General features: G+C 43.9%; 1 protein-coding gene across 1 annotated transcript in view; it reads left to right on the top strand.

Annotated features, from left to right (window-relative positions):
* The window catches only part of dusp22a (dual specificity phosphatase 22a), a 91337-nt gene that overhangs the window by 44084 nt on the left and 26691 nt on the right, over positions 1 to 20562 (top strand). Inside the window, exons 5-6 of the mRNA XM_084337458.1 lie at positions 16578 to 16652; positions 16933 to 17104. Coding sequence (XP_084193584.1) covers positions 16578 to 16652; positions 16933 to 17104 — 247 coding nt within the window. The remainder of the gene's footprint in view (positions 1 to 16577; positions 16653 to 16932; positions 17105 to 20562) is intronic.

Raw genomic sequence — 20562 nt, 5'->3', positions numbered from 1 at the left:
TAATTTATGCAAATGACATGTTGTCAGCTTGTGACTGCAACTTGTTCCTGTTTGCGGACGACTCAGCCCTGCTGGTCTCTGACAAGAACAAGTTACAGGTTGAAAAAGCCCTCAGCTCGGAACTAGGCAAAATCTGCATATGGCTCGCCGACAACAAACTATCATTACACATGGGCAAAACAGAGTCCATTCTCTTCGGTTCAAATAACAAACTCAGCAAGACCGACGGCTTCTCGGTTACAGTGGGTGACAATATTATCACAAGGAAAGATGAAATTACCTACCTGGGTTCCATCCTAGAGGCTAATCTTTCCTGTGACAAAATGGCATCCAATGTAATAAAAAAAGTCAACCAACGAACGCGATTCTTGTACCGGATCTCCTCTCTGGTAAACAAGAATACCCTGAAGACTCTAGCAGGAGCACTCATTCAAGGGTACTACGACTATGCTTGCACCTCATGGTACCAAAGCACCTCAAAGGCACTAAAAAACAAATTACAAACATCTCAAAACAAGCTAGTCAGACTACTACTTGACCTGACTCCTAGAACCCACCTCACCCCTGCCCACTTTGACAACCTAGGATGGCTTAGAGTAGACGACAGAGTACAGCAACTTGCAATGGGCCTGGTCTACAAGATACACTACGCGACCAAGGTACCCATGTACATGTCAAAATACTTCCCAAAGGTCAGTGAATACCACGATCACAACACCAGAGGGAGCTCCACAAATCATGTAAAACCCAGATTCGGCTCAAACAAGGGACTAAACACGTTTCGCAATTATGCCACATCAATGTGGAACGCCCTGCCTAAAGCTGTAAAGGAATGTGAATCACTACCCACCTTCAAAAACACTCTCAAAAAACACCTACGTGAGACTGCAATTCGAAACTGGCCCCTACAAATGTCCTAACCTAGTTGTACAGTAAATGACCAAGTAAGGCTTTGTCAATATTCCAATGTACAGTGTAAAATGTGTGTGTGTCCCCTACCCAACCCCCCCCCCCCCCACCTCCAATGTACAGCCCTCACCCAACCCCACCCCACCAACCTCCTCCAATGTACAGTTTCTACGCCAAATGTATATACACTCCTTTTCTGGACACTTTTGTATCACAAACAGTACTGTATTTGCAAATCTGATATGTCATAAATGTATAGATGTAGCAGTACTGTCTATCTGTATGTCATGTATGTCATATATGTTATGATGAATTGAAAATGGGGGACCCTGGTGTAAACAAGACGAAAGTCTTTCTCTGGTCTGCATCCCCTTAACAATTGTATGTATTGAGATGTACTGTACTGTACCCATTCTGCAATCTGTTAATAAACTTTTCAATCAATCAATCAATCAAACCTCCAGATCATTAGATAATCTCTGCATTCAGCTAGTTAAACCTCCAGATCATTAGATAATCTCTGCATTCAGCTAGTTAAACCTCCAGATAATTATAGTGTTCTCTGCATTCAGCTAGTTAAACCTCCAGATAATTAGATAGTGTTCTCTGCATTCAGCTAGTTAACCCTCCAGATAATTAGATAATCTCTGCATTCAGCTAGTTAAACTCCCAGATCATTGGGTAGTGTTCTCTGCATTCAGCTAGTTAAACCTCCAGATAATTAGATAGTGTTCTCTGCATTCAGCTAGTTAAACCCCCAGATCATTAGATAGTGTTCTCTGCATTCAGCTAGTTAAACCTCCAGATAATTATAGTGTTCTCTGCATTCAGCTAGTTAAACCTCCAGATCATTAGATAATCTCTGCATTCAGCTAGTTAAAATCCCAGATCATTGGGTAGTGTTCTCTGCATTCAGCTAGTTAAACCTCCAGATAATTAGTGTGCTCTGCATTCAGCTAGTTAACCCTCCAGATAATTATAGTGTTCTCTGCATTCAGCTAGTTAAACCTCCAGATAATTATAGTGTTCTCTGCATTCAGCTAGTTAAACCTCCAGATAATTAGATAGTGTTCTCTGCATTCAGCTAGTTAAACCTCCAGATAATTATAGTGTTCTCTGCATTCAGCTAGTTAAACCTCCAGATAATTATAGTGTTCTCTGCATTCAGCTAGTTAAACCTCCAGATCATTAGATAATCTCTGCATTCAGCTAGTTAAACCTCCAGATCATTAGATAATCTCTGCATTCAGCCAGTTAAACCTCCAGATAATTAGATAGTGTTCTCTGCATTCAGCTAGTTCAACCTCCAGATCATTAGATAATCTCTGCATTCAGCTAGTTCAACCTCCAGATCATTAGATAATCTCTGCATTCAGCTAGTTAAACCTCCAGATCATTAGATAATCTCTGCATTCAGCTAGTTAAACCTCCAGATAATTAGATAGTGTTCTCTGCATTCAGCTAGTTAAACCTCCAGATAATTATAGTGTTCTCTGCATTCAGCTAGTTAAACCTCCAGATAATTATAGTGTTCTCTGCATTCAGCTAGTTAAACCTCCAGACCATTAGATAATCTCTGCATTCAGCTAGTTAAACCTCCAGATAATTATAGTGTTCTCTGCATTCAGCTAGTTAAACCTCCAGATCATTAGATAATCTCTGCATTCAGTTAGTTAAACCTCCAGATAATTATAGTGTTCTTTGCATTCAGTTAGTTAAACCTCCAGATAATTAGATAGTGTTCTCTGCATTCAGCTAGTTAAACCTCCAGATAATTAGATAGTGTTCTCTGCATTCAGCTAGTTAAACCTCCAGATAATTATAGTGTTCTCTGCATTCAGCTAGTTAAACCTCCAGATCATTAGATAGTGTTCTCTGCATTCAGCTAGTTCAACCTCCAGATCATTATAGTGTTCTCTGCATTCAGCTAGTTAAACCTGCAGATAATTAGATAGTGTTCTCTGCATTCAGCTAGTTCAACCTCCAGATCATTAGATAATCTCTGCATTCAGCTAGTTAAACCTCCAGATCATTAGATAATCTCTGCATTCAGCTAGTTCAACCTCCAGATCATTAGATAATCTCTGCATTCAGCTAGTTCAACCTCCAGATCATTAGATAGTGTTCTCTGCATTCAGCTAGTTCAACCTCCAGATCATTAGATAGTGTTCTCTGCATTCAGCTAGTTCAACCTCCAGATCATTAGATAGTGTTCTCTGCATTCAGCTAGTTCAACCTCCAGATCATTAGATAATCTCTGCATTCAGCTAGTTCAACCTCCAGATCATTAGATAGTGTTCTCTGCATTCAGCTAGTTCAACCTCCAGATCATTAGATAGTGTTCTCTGCATTCAGCTAGTTCAACCTCCAGATCATTAGGTAGCTAGTAGGGGTGAAAAGGTACACGTATCCGTACCGAACCGTTTCAGTGTGTACCGCATACTGCATACTACGACCGCTACTGTTCCTAATTTATGCAAATGACATGTCGTCAGCTTGTGACTGCAACTTGTTCCTGTTTGCGGACGACTCAGCCCTGCTGGTCTCTGACAAGAACAAGTTACAGGTTGAAAAAACCCTCAGCTCGGAACTAGGCAAAATCTGCATATGGCTCGCCGACAACAAACTATCATTACACATGGGCAGAGTCCATTCTCTTCGGTTCAAATAACAAACTCAGCAAGACCGACGGCTTCTCAGTTACAGTGGGTGACAATATTGTCACAAGGAAAGATGAAATTACCTACCTGGGTTCCATCCTAGAGGCTAATCTTTCCTGTGACAAAATGGCATCCAATGTAATAAAAAAGGTCAACCAACGAACTCGATTCTTGTACCGGATCTCCTCTCTGGTAAACAAGAATACCCATGAAGACTCTGGCAGGAGCACTCATTCAAGGGTACTACGACTATGCTTGCACCTCATGGTACCAAAGCACCTCAAAGGCACTAAAAACCAAATTACAAACATCTCAAAACAAACTAGTCAGACTACTGCTTGACCTGACTCCTAGAACCCACCTCACCCCTGCCCACTTTGCCAACCTAGGATGGCTTAGAGTAGACGACAGAGTACAGCAACTTGCAATGGGCCTGGTCTACAAGATACACTACACGACCAAGGTACCCATGTACATGTCAAAATACTTCCCAAAGGTCAGTGAATACCACGATCACAACACCAGAGGGAGCTCCACAAATCATGTCAAACCCAGATTCGGCTCAAATAAGGGACTAAACACGTTTCGCAATTATGCCACATCAATGTGGAACGCCCTACCCAAAGCTGTAAAGGAATGTGGATCACTACCCACTTTCAAAACCTCTCTCAAGGGACACCTACGGGAGACTGCAATTCAACACTGGCCCCTGTAAATATCCTAACCCAATCATTCCAACCCCCTCCAATGTACAGTCATTTACCTAGTATGGTTTTGTCAATAGTTCAATGTACAATTGTGTTTGTTTGTACAGTGTCTCCTCCCCCCCCCCCCTCAATGTACAGTGTTACTTGTTTATACAGTATGCCCCCCGCCCCCCCCCCCCCCCCCAACCACCTCCAATGTAAATTACCCAGTATGGTTGTCAATATCCCAATGTACCCAACCCCCCCCACCCAACCTCCAATGTACAGTTTCTACGTCAAATGTATATACTCCCTTTTCTTGACTCCTTCTGTATCACAAACAGTACTGTATTTGCAAATCTGGTATGTCATAAATGTATAGATGTAGCAGTACTGACTATCTGTATGTCATGTATGTCATATATGTCTATATGAATTGAAAATGGGGGACCCTGATGGAAACAAGACAAACGTCTTTCTCAGGTCTGCATCCCCTTAACAATTGTATGTATTGAGCCGTACTGTATTGTACCCATTCTGCAATCTGTTAAATAAAGTTTTTCATTCATTCATTCATTCACATGTCAAAATACTTCCCAAAGGTCAGTGAATACCACGATCACAACACCAGAGGGAGCTCCACAAATCACGTAAAACCCAGATTCGGCTCAAACAAGGGACTAAACACGTTTCGCAATTATGCCACATCAATGTGGAACGCCCTACCCAAAGCTGTAAAGGAATGTGAATCACTACCCACTTTCAAAAACACTCTCAAAGAACACCTACGGGAGACTGCAATTCGAAACTGGCCCCTACAAATGTCCTAACCCAGTTGTACAGTAAAGAAAGACCAAGTATGGCCTTGTCAGTATTCCAATGTACAGTGCCCCCTACCCAACCCCCCCCACCTCCAATGTACAGCCCCACCCAACCCCACCTACCCAACCTCCTCCAATGTACAGTTTCTATGTCAAATGTATGTCAGTATTCCAATGTACAGTGTACAGTGTCCCCCCCCCCCCCACCTCCAATGTACAGTTTCTATGGCAAATGTATATACACTCTTTTTCTGGATTTTTTTAGTATCACAAACAGTACTGTATTTGCAAATCTGGTATGTCATAAATGTATAGATGTAGCAGTACTGTCTATATGTATGTTGTGTGTGTCTTATGATGAATTGAAAATGGGGGACCCTGATGTAAACAAGACGAAAGTCTTTCTCTGGTCTGCATCCCCTTAACAATTGTATGTATTGAGCTGTACTGTACCCATTCTGCAATCTGTTAATACACTTTTCAATCAATCAAACCGTACCGTACCGGACCGTACGGCTGTGTACCGAACAAATACAACGACCGCCCACCAGTATAATTATTATAATTATTTTTCTTTTTACAAGTCGATTATTAATTTCAATATAGAATATTTGTTGACATAGTCTAGCAACGTTCGAGACAGGGGAGGGGAGAATTGAAGGGAGAATTGGCGAGGCAAAATTGGGATGGGAGAAAAATAGAAAAATAAGGAGAAAAAGTGGATACAAAAAATATATATATTGTTGACAGGCCTACAAGTACAATTAGTTACTGCACACTACATCACCCCTGAGTGGAACATGGAAAGCCAAACTTTCCCCCACTGTACCAAAAACCTGTACCGCACCTTGACTTCAAAACCGAGGTACCGTATCGTGGTTTTTGTGTACCGTTACACCCCTAGTTAGTTATTCAGTCACAGATGATTTCTGCACATTAAACAAGTTGGCCGGAAGCCTCTGGCCGGGAGAGACAGACCAAAGTGCTGAGGGGACATGTTTTCAAGAGGAGTTTGGACCTCAGAGAAAAGGAAAGCAGACAGGCATCTGTCCATCTGTTTTAGCACCAGTCTGTTGAGTCTATTGAGTAACCAGCCTCTGCTCCCCAGGAGACCATAGTCTTCTCTATTGTGCAATACGGCACCAGTGTGTTTCCTGGTAGTGTAGAAAAGTAGAAAAGTCTAGATTTGCTCACACTTAGATGCAGAAGTATTGGCACAGTGATATCAAATAGGTTGTTTTTCATTTGTGCTGATCAAATGTATATTTCAACAACAATTGATGCCTATAGGTAAAAGCCCAGAATGTCTGTTTTTATTTCAAGTGTTTTGAACATTTGTTCAACTATGTTAGATGTGAGATCTGATTTGATGTGTCTAGTTTCCCACTTACCCATAGATTGTATTTAAAGCTGGAATAATTGACCTAAACAAGGTATTTAAATACTTTTTAAATGCATACAGTAGGTTTATAAAATAGGCAGAGCTAAAGTGCGGGCCGGGTTTTGTCAACAAAGAAATGATGGAATAACAACAGACTGGCCACTGGTAGCGCATGTTGTTTGAGTAGAACACCATGACTCAACCTTCTGATGGCTGTTAGAAAATGTAGGCTTCAGGCAGAATCACTAACAGTGGTTTAAGAGAAGTTACTCTGCATTTGAACGTCTGTCATTTCCACTGCAAAGACGGCGTATAAGTAACTATACGATGCGTCTGTCATGAATATGCAAATAGCTGAAATGGGTGTATTTTCTGATTGATTCAGGGCTGTAAGCCCTACATTTAAATAAAACATATTTGGATGTAATAGCTGAAGCCCACAAAGTCGCTCACTAATGAATTGTGAGTGGTTGATGATTGTCATTGGACCAACTCCAAAACCTGGCACTTGACGGTATCACAAATGGATGCGCTTAATTTCAGCGTACAGATATATATCATGACATTTATGACATACAGATATACAGTACTGTTACATTTGTGACATACAAGATATGCATATACAGTACTGTTAAACAGAGATCCTAACAGAACATAATATATACATACGAGGGGGAAACTGTACATTAGGAGGGGTGGGTGGGTGGGTGGGAGGGGGTGTTAAATGCCAGGTAAAAACATAATAGAGAGACATTTTAAGAGCTTGAATATAACGGCATAGTTGAAAGTGATTAAGGCTATTAAATACACAATCTGCTATTGGCAAAGTGGGGGAAATACAGAATAGGATGGGAGAATACAATACAGAATACAGGAAAAAGTGCTGAGCCAGAACAAGGCAAGACTGGGACAATGTAACATCAGCAACATCAGGCACGTGCACACATAGAGGCCAAGGGGTGCTTGAGCACCTGCCTTTTTGAGCCTCATCAAAAAAGTGCCCTTTTTGAATTTTTTTTTCTTTTTTTTTACCGTTACACATATAGACTGCCCTTCCAACTGAAAAATGTCAGGATAGAATCAAAATATTAGGTAAAGAGAGAGAGATGCCCCATATTCCATTGCAGTTCACACGGCCTACTCAGCGTGCCTCTATATATTTTATGCATAGCGTGGGTGATGATGATAGAAACTGCTGTGGCGCATACAGTTGAATGCTCGTATTACACTCATTGAGGGACACAAAGAAGTCAAGTCCGATGGGATTTGGGAATCTCAAATACAAATCGGGATTGGAATAAAAAATGCATTTATATTAAACGATACAGAATATACAGCACTTCTTGGGGTCTGTAGGGTAAGCACTTATTCCCTCCCCCCTGAACATTTATGGAGATGTATGGGCCTTTTAAGTCAGTGATAAAAGTGTCTTTCAAGGATAAGTGAGCTCCTGCACTGATTATTATAGTTCAATATTCAATATTTGATCACCAAAACCCCCCAAAAAGCATAAAAAGGGGGCCCCCGCCCGAAAAGGGCCCTTAAAAATTGTGCTTGCGCGCTCGGTTAATATATACACACAAGTGTAGTGCCCTTTTCAGCCTTTGAGCACCTGCCCCTCTAAAGTCCTGTGCACGTCCCTGAGCAACATGTAGGCATGCAGACAGACATACATTAAGTAACACACAGACTAACAGGCACATAGAGACCAAGAACACACAGACTAACAGGCACATAGAGACCAAGAACACACAGACTAACAGGCACATAGAGACCAATGCTTGAGAGGCTGGAAGTGGCAGGGCTAGTTGTTATGGTCACATGCCTGGAACAGCACAATATAAATTCAGTTCTTATGGTTTCTTAAGGTCCAGTCCCTGAAGTTTCAGAGGACATGTAATTAATCACCCTCACCCAGGCCATGTGAGCGGATCGGAGCGTGAGCGGCGCGGGGCGCGGAGCGGGCGGATTTGACGTGAGCGAGGAGTGGGTTTTAAAATGAGTCGGCGCGACGTCCGGAGCGAGAGTTCTCCTCCGCTCCAATCCACTCCAGGCCGCTCACAGTGGTTTAACACTGTTGATGTAATATACATGCAGTATAATGCCAAAGCAACAGATGGCGATGTACAAACATGAAGGCCATTTTCAACCAATGAGAAGGGTGAACCTGTGATATCCTGTTCAGGCTTCACTCCTCCTCCTTCACTCACTCCTGTTAGAAAAAGTATCGACGCCATTGTTGTTGTCGTTAGCTTACATGCTAACGTTAATGGCAGCGACCATAGCATTGTGGCTCGGCTAGCCTATCATCGCTTAATAGAGCTAGTGAATGGATAAACAACGTTATTTAACATTGCAGAATGGGTACAATTACAATGCGGCTCAATACAAACAATTGTTAAGGGGCCCAGGGGGTGTAGACTGTTGTAGTTTGAGCTAATTTACACCATGTTCCAAATTTTTTTTTAAATCTGCCGAGCGATCTGGCGCGGGGAGCGGGGAGCGCTCGATTCAAGGTGAGCTGGGAGCGAGCGGAGAGCGACTTGGGGGCGGGATCAACATGAGCGATTAGCGGAGCGGACCAAGCTTTAAAGAGCGAAGAGCGGATTTCTCGGCCGCGCCGATCCGCTCACGTGGTCTGCCCTCACCCCACTGTTATTGCACCTCTGTATTTACACTTTTAGTGACAGGAGAATGATTTATATTATATTTTTTAGAAAGTGCAGGGACTTGAATGCCACCCATAAGTCAACTTCATATCCCATACTGTGCTTGAGTGTTTTGATGAACAGTCGTATTTTGTGTGTGTGTGTGTGTGTGTGTGTGTGTGTGTGTGTGTGTGTGTGTGTGTGTGTGTGTGTGTGTGTGTGTGTGTGTGTGTGTGTGTGTGTGTGTGTGTGTGTGTGTGTGTGTGTGTGTGTGTGTGTGTGTGTGTGTGTGTGTGTGTGTGTGTGTGTGTGTGTGTGTGTGTGTGTGTGTGTGTGTGTGTGTGTGTGTGTGTGTGTGTGTGTGTGGGGGTTATCAGAATCTGAATCAGAAAAGTCTTTATTACCACGTAAGCTTGCACGTGCAAGTATCAAATCAAATGTATTTGTATAGCCCTAGATCACATGGAATTGCCCCCATGGGCTGTACAAGTCGAGAAGAAACATCACAATAGATCAAGAACAAAAACCACCATGAAATCCAAATAAGCGACACTCCCAGACTTTCCCCAATGGAGATGAGGAACGACTCACTAAACACCTAGCGATAGGGGGGCCCCCCGGTGGCACCCCGGTGGCACAGCACGTACGCTAGGGCTGTCCCCGACTAAGGATTTGGATAGTGGACTTTGATTGGCCAAAATGTGCCGATAGTCGACTGGAATGCAAAAATAATAATAATATTTTTTTTTTATCATTCCATTTGGGCTGTGGGGGTGCTTAACTCATTCTGCGCCATCGCTTAATGCGCCAGAGGGCGCAAGTACGCCAGTTGTAACTGAGGGGTACAATTCCCTGACTGTATTGAGAGTATGGTATCATTAAACCACTACTTAGTTATGTACTTTAATTACTGGCCATACAGTACACGGTATATATGGTGAACACCCACACAATAATACGGCTTAACAAAGAAAGTCATATTTAGAAGTATTTATTAGCAGAGCAGCAATAGTAGGTTACAATATTGAGAATTATGAATTGCGCTTATATGGCGAAGAACACTTAAGTAGGTCAAGAGCGTAAGTCCATGAGCATATTAAGATGGGTATAATTAATACCACCTGTAGCATAAGAATTATATAAGGCACACTCGTAGTCAGCTGGAGATACTAAGGGGGTTCCCTCCGGTTGTAAGCCAGCAGGGGAGAGGAATTGTCGGGAGCAAAGTCTGGATCAACGAGGAATAAAGAGACTCCAGATACAGGAGACAGTGCAATAATCCTTTGGTCCGTAGACAAAGCAACAGCTATACTCCGGTATGCATGGCAGCATGGATGAAAGCTAGCCAGCCTCTGTGGGTCCTAGAGGCGGGCTCGACGGTGCTCCTCACAGGGTAGATCCCACACAGCAGTGGGGTAGATGGTTCTCTGCTCCAGCAGCCACAGTACCAAAGCAATATAATCCAGCCGGAAAAGGCTCTGCATTCGTCGGTGTAGGTTCTCCGGTGTACATATCCACACGGTTCTCGTCTAGGACTCCTCGGATGGCGGCACGAGGTTAGGCCGCCCAGCCTGGATAAGTGCACTAGCTCGGTACGACGAACCGGTGGTAATGCTGGTCACGGTAGAACGGTAGCCGCACGATACACTATAAATAATAGACTATTACTTTACAATAGAATAAGTCGAACTCGACGATACAGCGTTAAACTCTGACACTTTAGCTATCAATTCGCACGCGGTTCTCAAGGCTCTATTTAGGGGCAAAAAGGGCCCACTTCACGGCACGTTGTATCGTGGTGAAGGCTTCAACGTTTTGGTCTAAGTGCTTCTGTATCCACCTGCGACGTATTTATACGTAAGGTGAATAATCTAGTGCCAACCTCAGTTCTGTCTCGTATTACTGCGCAAACCTGGACATGTTGAGACATGTCTTGGCGGTGGCTTTGAACTCGACATTGGGGGTATGGCCGTTGGCGCCTAGGGGTCGCTGTCCAATAGGAGAACGAATATTATGGTCTGGCCTGTACCTAGGTAAAGGGATATTCCGTGTATATGTACAAAGAATATACAAGGGATATCAGACGATATACAAATATTATACAATATATCTCAAGTAATAAATATATATATTCGGTTTAATCTGACCCTTTGTAACACCAGTGCTTTAATCAATTGGGGGACTGCAAGATTTGCGAGTGCTTAAAATATATCTTATATTGTCATTATCATGTATAATGGCGTGGCTCAGGTTAGTCGCCATTGGTTTTGCTCCGCAACGATTGTGCTTACTTTTAGTCTTTTTGTTTATTTTTACTGCTTTTTTATAGAAACAACACTGGCGGGGACGTCATACGACCGCCAGTCACTTATTGACCTAAACTCCGGACTTAAAGAGGAGTTTAGAGACACTTTATGCCAAGATTGGCCACCGGAGATCAGGCGGGACAGAGACAAAGAGAAATGCGGCGGCAAGAAGAAGCATAGAGGCAGGAGAAGTGGAATCAGATTAAGGTTAAAAAGATCTGCTTACCGTCCGGCGATCCCATCCATCTTTCTGGCGAATGCACGTTCGCTAGAGAGTAAAATGGATGATTTACAAGCCAAGGTCCGATTCCAGCGAGAGATGAGGGACTGCAACATCTTGTGCTTCACAGAGACTTGGTTGAAACCAGCGACGCCAGACCACAGCGTCTCTCCCTCGGACTCCTTCACCGTCTTCCGAGCGGACCGCACAGAAGCCTCCGGGAAGAGCATCGGCGGGGGTGTCTGTCTTCTGACTAACACCGGCTGGGTTGGCCCCAAGGAGATCAAGATACTCTCCCGTTCATGCTCCCCGGACATGGAACATCTCTCCATTCAATGTCGCCCCTTCCACCTTCCCAGAGAGTGTACATCCCTCCCCAAGCAAACACTGCCAGGGCTCTGGCGGAGCTACAGGAACATCTAAACACCCACCAGATCAAACACCCGGACGCAGCCATGATCGTAGCCGGTGATTTCAATCAGGCGAATTTGAAGAAAGTGATGCCGTCCTTTTTTCAGCACATCGCCTGCTCCACCAGAGTGGGAAACACGCTCGATCACTGCTACACCCCGTTCAGAGCCGGCTACAAGGCTGTACCGGCTCCTCCACTAGCGGGAGCTACAAGCACATCTGATCATGACTCCATCTTCCTTCTCCCCGCTTACAAACAGATATCACGTGACGCCGTCGTGTCACGTGAGGTAAAGAGATGGTCCGACCAATCAGAGGCCACACTTCAGGACGCCCTTGAAGATGTCGACTGGGATATGTTCCAAGGAAGCGCCAGTGACGTCAGCGAGTTCGCAGACACTGTTGTGACCTTCATAACAACACTAGCTGATAGTATCGTCCCCACAAAGAAGGCAAGAGTCTTCCCAAACCAGAAACCGTGGGTGGACAGTACTATCAGAGCGGCTCTGAAAACTCGCACCATTGCTTACAACCTGGGCAGAACGACAGGAAACATGGAAGAGTACAAGACAACAGTCTACACTCTGCGCAAGGCTGTTAAACTGGCCAAACGGACGTATGCTGACAAAATGGAGACACAAATGGCACAGAATGACACAAGAGGCTTATGGCGGGGACTGAGGACGATAACTGACTACAAAGTCAGCGCCCCCTCAATGGGGAGCGACGACGCCTCTCTCGCGGACAAACTCAACTCTTTCTACGCTCGGTTTGGTACAAACAGTGACAACGCTAGCTCAACGGCTAGTGACGTCACTGGCGCGCCGGCTGTTGTGGAGGGGGGGGGGGCATCCGCGGGGGGGCGGGGACGCTCTCTCATTGGCGGTACACAGTGTGAGAAGAGCATTTATGCAGGTGAACACCAGAAAGGCTGCTGGCCCAGATGGAATAACAGGACGCATACTTAAGTCCTGTGCTAACCAGCTAGCCCCTGTGTTCACCACCATATTTAATCGATCCCTGGCAGAGTCAGTGGTCCCTGCCTGCTTCAAGATGTCTACCATTATCCCGGTACCAAAGAAATCCTCCCCAACAGGTCTCAATGACTACAGACCGGTGGCACTCACCTGTGGCCATGAAATGTTTTGAGAGGCTGGTCAAGGATCACATTTGTGCCTCCCTCCCCAGTGATATGGACCCTATGCAATTTGCATACAGGCCAAACAGGTCCACTGATGATGCGGTCTCCCAGGTACTGCACAGCACACTCTCTCACCTGGACCGCCAGAAGGGGGGCTATGTGAGACTGTTGTTCATTGACTACAGCTCAGCATTCAACACCATAGTCCCCACCAGACTGGTGGACAAGCTGATCGAGCTGGGTCTGAGCTCCGCTCTGAGCGCCTGGATACTGGACTTTCTGAGTGAAAGGCCCCAGGCGGTCAGGGTGGGGGGTTTGTTTTTGTTTTTATTAAGGATCCCCATTAGCTGGTGCCATGGCTCCCAGCTAGTCTTCCTGGGGTCCACACAACACAATACATAAAACAGTTAATGCATAGATCAATACAAAAGATAAAAACAAGGATTTAGTATATAGCAAAATAAGATACTTTCACAGATGCTATAGATGGAAATAAAAAACAAAACAATTAACTAAAAACATACAATAAATATCCATTTTAAAAGATACAAAATGAGAACTTGTAGGCTAATAGGCAAAAACCCATACACGAATGCAATACACATTAAGGCAACAACTGTAATTGAGATTTGAGTTTCTTTTTAAAAATTGATTTACTAAAAGTGTAGAGATAACTAGGTAGGTTGTTCCAGAGTGTTATGCACCTATAAATAAAAGACTGCTTTAAAGCATTGGTTCTAGGACGAGGGAGTACAAACTGACCATTTCTGGCCCCTCTTGTATTATGGTCTTGTATAGAGCTTCTGTAAACAAGTTGCTCAAACACAAAATATGGAGTCTTGCTGTTAATGACTGATTTACACAATACAAGTGAGTTAGACGATAACCTTTTTTCAACTGTGAGCCAGACCTCCAACACCATCACCCTGAGCATTGGGTCCCCCCAGGGCTGTGTTCTGAGCCCCCTGCTGTACTCACTATACACACATGACTGTGTGGCCAACTTCAGCTCCAACTCCATAGTGAAGTTTGCGGACAACACAGTGGTGGTGGGGCTGATCTCGGACAACGACGAGAAGGTCTACCGGGAGGAGGTTGAGGTACTGGAACGCTGGTGCCAGGACAACAGCTTGCTCCTGAACATTGGTAAAACCAAGGAACTGATCGTGGATTTTAGGAGAAGACAGCAGGAGACACACACACCACTGAGGATAAACGGGGCTACCGTGGACAGGGTGAGCAGCTTTAAGTACCTGGGGGTCCACATCTCAGAGGATCTGACATGGACAACACACATAGACTCAGTCATAAAAAATGTGAAGCAGCGCCTCTACCACCTGAGACAGTTAAGGAAGTTCAGAGTATCTGGGAAGATACTCCAGTCCTTCTACTCCAGAGCTGTAGAGAGCATCTTGACTGGAAACATCACTGCCTGGTATGGAAACAGCACGGCACAGGACAAGAAGGCCCTACAGAGAGTGGTGCGCTCAGCCGAGCGTACCACGGGTATTGCACTACCACCCCTGCAGGTTCTATACAACAAGAGGTGCAAATCCAGAGCCTGCAGAATAATGAAAGACCCTCACCACCCCAACAACAGCCTGTTCATGCTGCTGAGGTCAGGCAGACGCCTGCGAACACCAGCTACTAGGACAGAGAGACTTCGGCTCAGCTTCTTCCCCCAGGCCATCAGAGCCTTGAACACTGAACTCTCCACACACAAGCACACATGAGCAGACACACAACACACACACTGTACACGCTCACACACTAGCAGCCACTTTAACATGAGCAAACACACACTCATGCTGCACACGCTCACACTTATGGTCACTTTACAAAAGGAAAGGTCACTTTAAGAATAGTATAGTATAACTTGAGATTGTATCATATATCATGTATAGCAGTGTACATAAAGACACAGTGCCTCATCCGTAGCTAACAGTGTATTGCACTACCACAGGACCTAGCATGTCCTACCATGCTCTGCAAATAACTCATGTACATATACCGATCGATATGCCCTACTTTGTTTACTTGTTTTATTGCACAATGTCGTTCTATTGGATTCTTATTATATATTACTATTGTATTATGCACAATCGTTGCGGGCAAGACCCCCCGCATTTCATTGTATACTTGTATGCCGTGACAAATAAAACTCTTGACTTGACTTGAGTTTCTGACGGAACGCTTGCTAACTTTAGCTAGTTAGCTCAAACTAACTACAGCACAGATATGACAGCGGGTTAGCTAGCTGACCAGCTCCCATGGCAGACACTTTTTTTGGAAATGTTTTTCAGGTTGGAGACCCATCACAATTTATACATTTCTGTTTGATCCTTTTGGATAGCCAAAGTGTTCCCATACCTTTTGACTTGAAACAATGACGCTACTCGATCCACCTCAACCTCTAAACATCTTCAGAGCCACGTGAGTGCCACGCCCCTTCCGGGAAGTGCATAGGCCATGCCACCCATTAACCCCATGTAATCGCTCACCTTGTTTGCAGAGCTAAACCTATATTTAGAGCCTAATAACACCGTTGATTGTCAGTGGGTTTCTTCCGGTCAACATGCAAAAAACTGATTTATTTTTTCATCCATACATTTCCGTTTTATACCGTGGTGAATATGAGTATAGTTGTAGAGTGATCCTGTGTAATCCCAGGGAACTCCGTCACACGTTGCCATTTCTCACCTGATTATTGAATCATCCTGAAATCAACGCTAGATTATCGGTATTATGTTTCATCATGCATGCACAAAAGGGGACGGGGGAAAACCAGCCCTCTGTGCTTTGATCGTAGCCAACGGCACACACACAGGCTGGATCAACGCAAGATTGATAATATATAGTCCTTACCTTGTCTATGATGTACTGCAAAAAGAATAATCCAATTATCTGATCGCCATTCCACACGTTTACCACCAAAGAAAATGAACGGGCGGGCGGTGGAGCCTCGTCGATGCATCGTTATGAGCGCTTGCCTTGCTGGAGTGTTTAGACCCCGCCTGCACGTTGCAGCTCGGCCAGGAAAACAACCCACATCGTTTCAAATGGAGTGCAATAGCGCAAGGCATCAGGCGACGGTATCGCACCGTTGCAGGATGAATTATGAATGGAAATAGCGAATAAAAGAAATAACGATCATAATAACGAGTATACTCGTTGTTGGCGGCCAACGATTGGCGGGCTATAACGAGTTAACTCGTTCTTGGCGGCCATTGTGTTAATAGAATTCTAACGGTTTTGTAGTTATTGTATTGTTATTATTATTAGACTTTTTCCCCCACATACAACAAAATGTAAGAAAAGTGGATTTCCATGTTTCAGGGCATGTAGAGGTTCATGCCCTTTGATCATGTTACTGACGGTCGTTCTGTTCCTCCAGGTCACAGCATTTTAAAGAGTGCATCAGCTTCATCCATGAATGTCGTCTAAACGGTGGAGCTTGTCTAGTGCACTGGTAGGTTTTCATGACCACAAGAATACCCACCTCTGTCTTAACTATAGATGACGTTTCATTCCTGCATTCCTACAAAGTAACGTATGTGCTTGACAATTTAGAATACATAAAATAATAATTGTAAGAATTACATGTAAAGTAAATATGTTTTTGGAAACTAATAGCAGGCTCTGTAAAAATGTAAATACCCCCCATCCCACAAAACTGCATAGTGCACCTTTAATGTATATCGATGAACAACCAGCTTATGCTGTACCTGTTGTTGTTGTTGTTGTTGCAGCCTGGCAGGTGTGTCTCGCAGCACCACCATGGTAGTGGCCTACTTGATGACCATCACCCACTACAGCTGGGAGGACTGTCTGTCTGCCGTCAAGGCCGTCCGCTCCTTCGTCGGCCCAAACCACGGCTTCCAGGAGCAGCTGCGGGAATACCAGATGAAAGAGGTCTTGGAGGTACAAGAACACACACACACAGTGACCCCCCTCCCCCCCCCATAAAGGCTTCTTCTTCTATAGACGTTTTCAGCTTGACAACAAAAACAAACGGACATTTTAGAAGAAGAAGTCTTTATTTGTCATGCAGAAACACACACATGTAAGATGGGTGACACATAGGAACACACACACACATGCAAGACCTGAATTTGCTTTGTGTTCATTCTAGGCTCCTCCACATACGGTTAGGTTGAACGAGCATCGTATTTGGTGGTCCTCAATTACATCCTCATTTCAGCTGGCCTGCATTTCATGATAGAGAGGATATAGCAATGCCCTCTCTGGGTATTTTCTGTGTTATTGTTTGGGGTGGGGAAAGCCCATAATGAAAAGCACCAGATCTCTTGACTAAAATGAACCGGTTGTAACCGATGAGGTTCTGAGGTTGTGAACCAACGTTGTGAGTGAAAGAGAACGGCTGTTGAATCGCTCCTTTTTAAAATAGCAACATGTAGGATAGTTATAGTATGTTATGGTATGTTCCTGTTCATTCACAGTCCCTTTCCCAGGAAAGCACGTCATCTGGCATTCCTGGTGAATGATTCAGCTGTCTGAGGCCCTGAAGGCAAGCCCTCGTTCTGTCTACTTTCACTTTCACCTTCGTAGAGGAGATGTCATCATTGATGGTAAATCTGGATTTCCAAACCCACTGAACTCTGGGACGTCAACACAAGCGTTCCTAACCTCTACAGGAAATGTAGAGGAGAAGTGATTGTTTTAAACAAAAAACTAAAAAATTAAATAAATAAAAAGAGGTTAAAATAGTTCAAGAAGGGGCGCCCTCGTGGCTCCCGGTGACATTTGTCGCATGTCTTCCCCGCCTCTTCTCCCATTCATTCTCTCCTCCTTTGTCAATCATGTCTGACCATGAAAAGCAATAAATGCTAAAAAAGTAAATCTTAAAAAAATGTAATTAAATAGTTCAAGAAAGTGAGTTGCTGTTGTAGTACATCCTTGACAGGGTTTCCGTGTGGTCTTAAAAAGTCATAACTTTATTGAGAAGAACTTGAGGCCTCACAAAGTCTTAAATGGTCTTAAATATGATTTGATAGGAAGTTACTTCCGTGTTGTGATAACTTCTCTGTATCACATTTAAATGTGTTGGGGGGGGGGGGGGGAATAGCAGTATACAGAAGGTACCCTAACTGGCATGATATAAGTCATAGGTTGTAAGAGTCAGACACACTTAGGCCCTGTCCACACGAGAGTTTGGATTTAATATGACCGAAGTTTGAAAAAATAAAACTCCGTCCACACGGTGAACACAGGTGGACAACCGTGTATAACTGCGTACTCACGGGCAGAGCTGGAACCCAGCAACCGATACATTTAGTACAATGTAATACAATGCCAAAGCAGTAGGCGGCGATGTTGTTCAGACATGAAGGCCATTTCAACCAATCAGAAAAGACTGAACGCTCACTAAACTTCCTGTTGGGTCACGATCTGCCATTAATTAACTGAAGAAGAAGAAGTAACGTTACCGATATGAAATGGATGTAAACGTTATTTAACAGATTGCAGAATGGGTACAATACGGCTCAATACAAACAATTGTTAAGGGGATGCAGTCTGGACTGGGTTCCTTATAAGTTATAACAATAACTTGACAACACATGAGTTTAGTTTAGCTGCAGCTACATGTTTACTCTGAGCGTCAACAGACATCAGTCGATCACAACACTCTTCAACACAGACGATACGTTTTGAACAAAAGTTTGTTACAATCATTTTCATATAACGCTACTTGGGACAGCTCTGCTGTAAACACTGGTGTAGTTGGCTCTGCTCTAATCTCTCTACCCCGCAGTCTGCCGTGAACATGGGGAATAATTGCGACAGCTCTGCTGTAAACACTGGGAATAACCTCGGTTGCTATGCCCACACGCAACTGCAAAACCGCACAACTCCACCCTGGCCACCGGTTTCAAAAGACCGCGGTTGCAGTGTAGCAAATCCCCGGTTGTGTGTGGCCGAACAGTGCAACTGCGCACATACAATCACGGTTACATTAAACCCAGCGTTCGTGTGGACGGGGCCTTAGTGATCAGACATTCCTAGTAGTTCTCGAGTTCTGCTGTCATTAGTTCTCTTGGCTGCTGGCAGCGGTCCTTGCCCACTGTTGTGGAGCCTGATGGCTGCTGGTACGATTGATTGGAAATTGTATTAACAGAATGCAGAATGGGTACAATACAGTACAGCTCAATACACACAATTGTTAAGGGGATGCAGACCAGAGAAAGACTTTCGTCTTGTTTACATCAGGGTCCCCCATTTTCAATTCATCATAACATATATGACATACATGACATACAGATAGACAGTACTGCTACATCTATACATTTATGACATACCAGATTTGCAAATACACTACTGTTTGTGATACGAAAAGAGTCCAGAAAAGAGAGTATATACATTTGACATAGAAACTGTACATTGGAGGAGGTTGGGTAGGTGGGGGGGGCTGTACATTGGAGGTGGTTAGGTGGGTGGGGGGCTGGGGGGTTTTGCTAAATGCAACTAAGATAGATGTGTACGAACCAGAAGAAATATGTGTAAGTAAAGATTATATCCTAAAAGCTGACAGTTCAATGACCTGCATGTGTTTTGTATTTTCTGCCTAAAGCCAGGACTTGACAGTATGAGTGTTTCACTCGCTTAGATGTGTGCGAACCGGAATCATTATTTAGGAGCATGAGGCGTACCAAAACTCACCATATAATTATATAATTTTGAGCCATATTTCATTATGGGTAAGCTACTCCCATTACACATCTATATTAGTGGGTTGAGGAACCACTGGAAATAATCCTGTCGATTGTACTGGATGTGATCTGTGACCTGGAGCCAGGTGGGAGGAGGTTTATAGGGAGGCAAGGGCAATAAAAGAGTTGTATTTCAGAGATAACGGCTGTGGTCAGAGAGTCTAGAGAGGTACAAAGATGTTAGATCTAGAAATGGTTTAAATTAGAACAGTTGAGACCAGGCTCACTCTTTACACTACGGGAAAGGAATTTCAATCAATGACATGTTCTGTATTGTGGAATCTAGGTCTCACTTTGTCCATCTCTATAAGAGCAATGGACCTCATTCACCAACATTGTCTTAAGATTTCTCTTACGACAACCTCCTTGGAAGGTCGTAAGAGAAAGTCGACGACAATTACCCCCGGATTCACCAATGCGTGGAGAGGTTGTCTTAACTTGCCAAATGATCTCCTGCGATCCCGAGAATGAGATACTGTACGTCACTCATTCATGAACTTGAACACGTGTTACCGTTTACTTAATTTGCATACAGACACACCCTTCCAGCTCATTATAATGCGAGGGCTGTGCGCAAAAAAAGGGTTGGTATGCGCTTTGCGACGGATCAAAATTGTTATAGATTTATATATAATGAATGAACAGTAAGTA

This window comes from Notolepis coatsorum (genome assembly GCF_963971535.1).
Source record: "Notolepis coatsorum genome assembly, chromosome: 20".
Lineage (NCBI taxonomy): Eukaryota > Metazoa > Chordata > Actinopteri > Aulopiformes > Paralepididae > Notolepis > Notolepis coatsorum.
The sequence above is the reverse complement of the archived record's forward strand: the minus strand, read 5'-3'. Positions and strand labels throughout refer to the sequence as shown.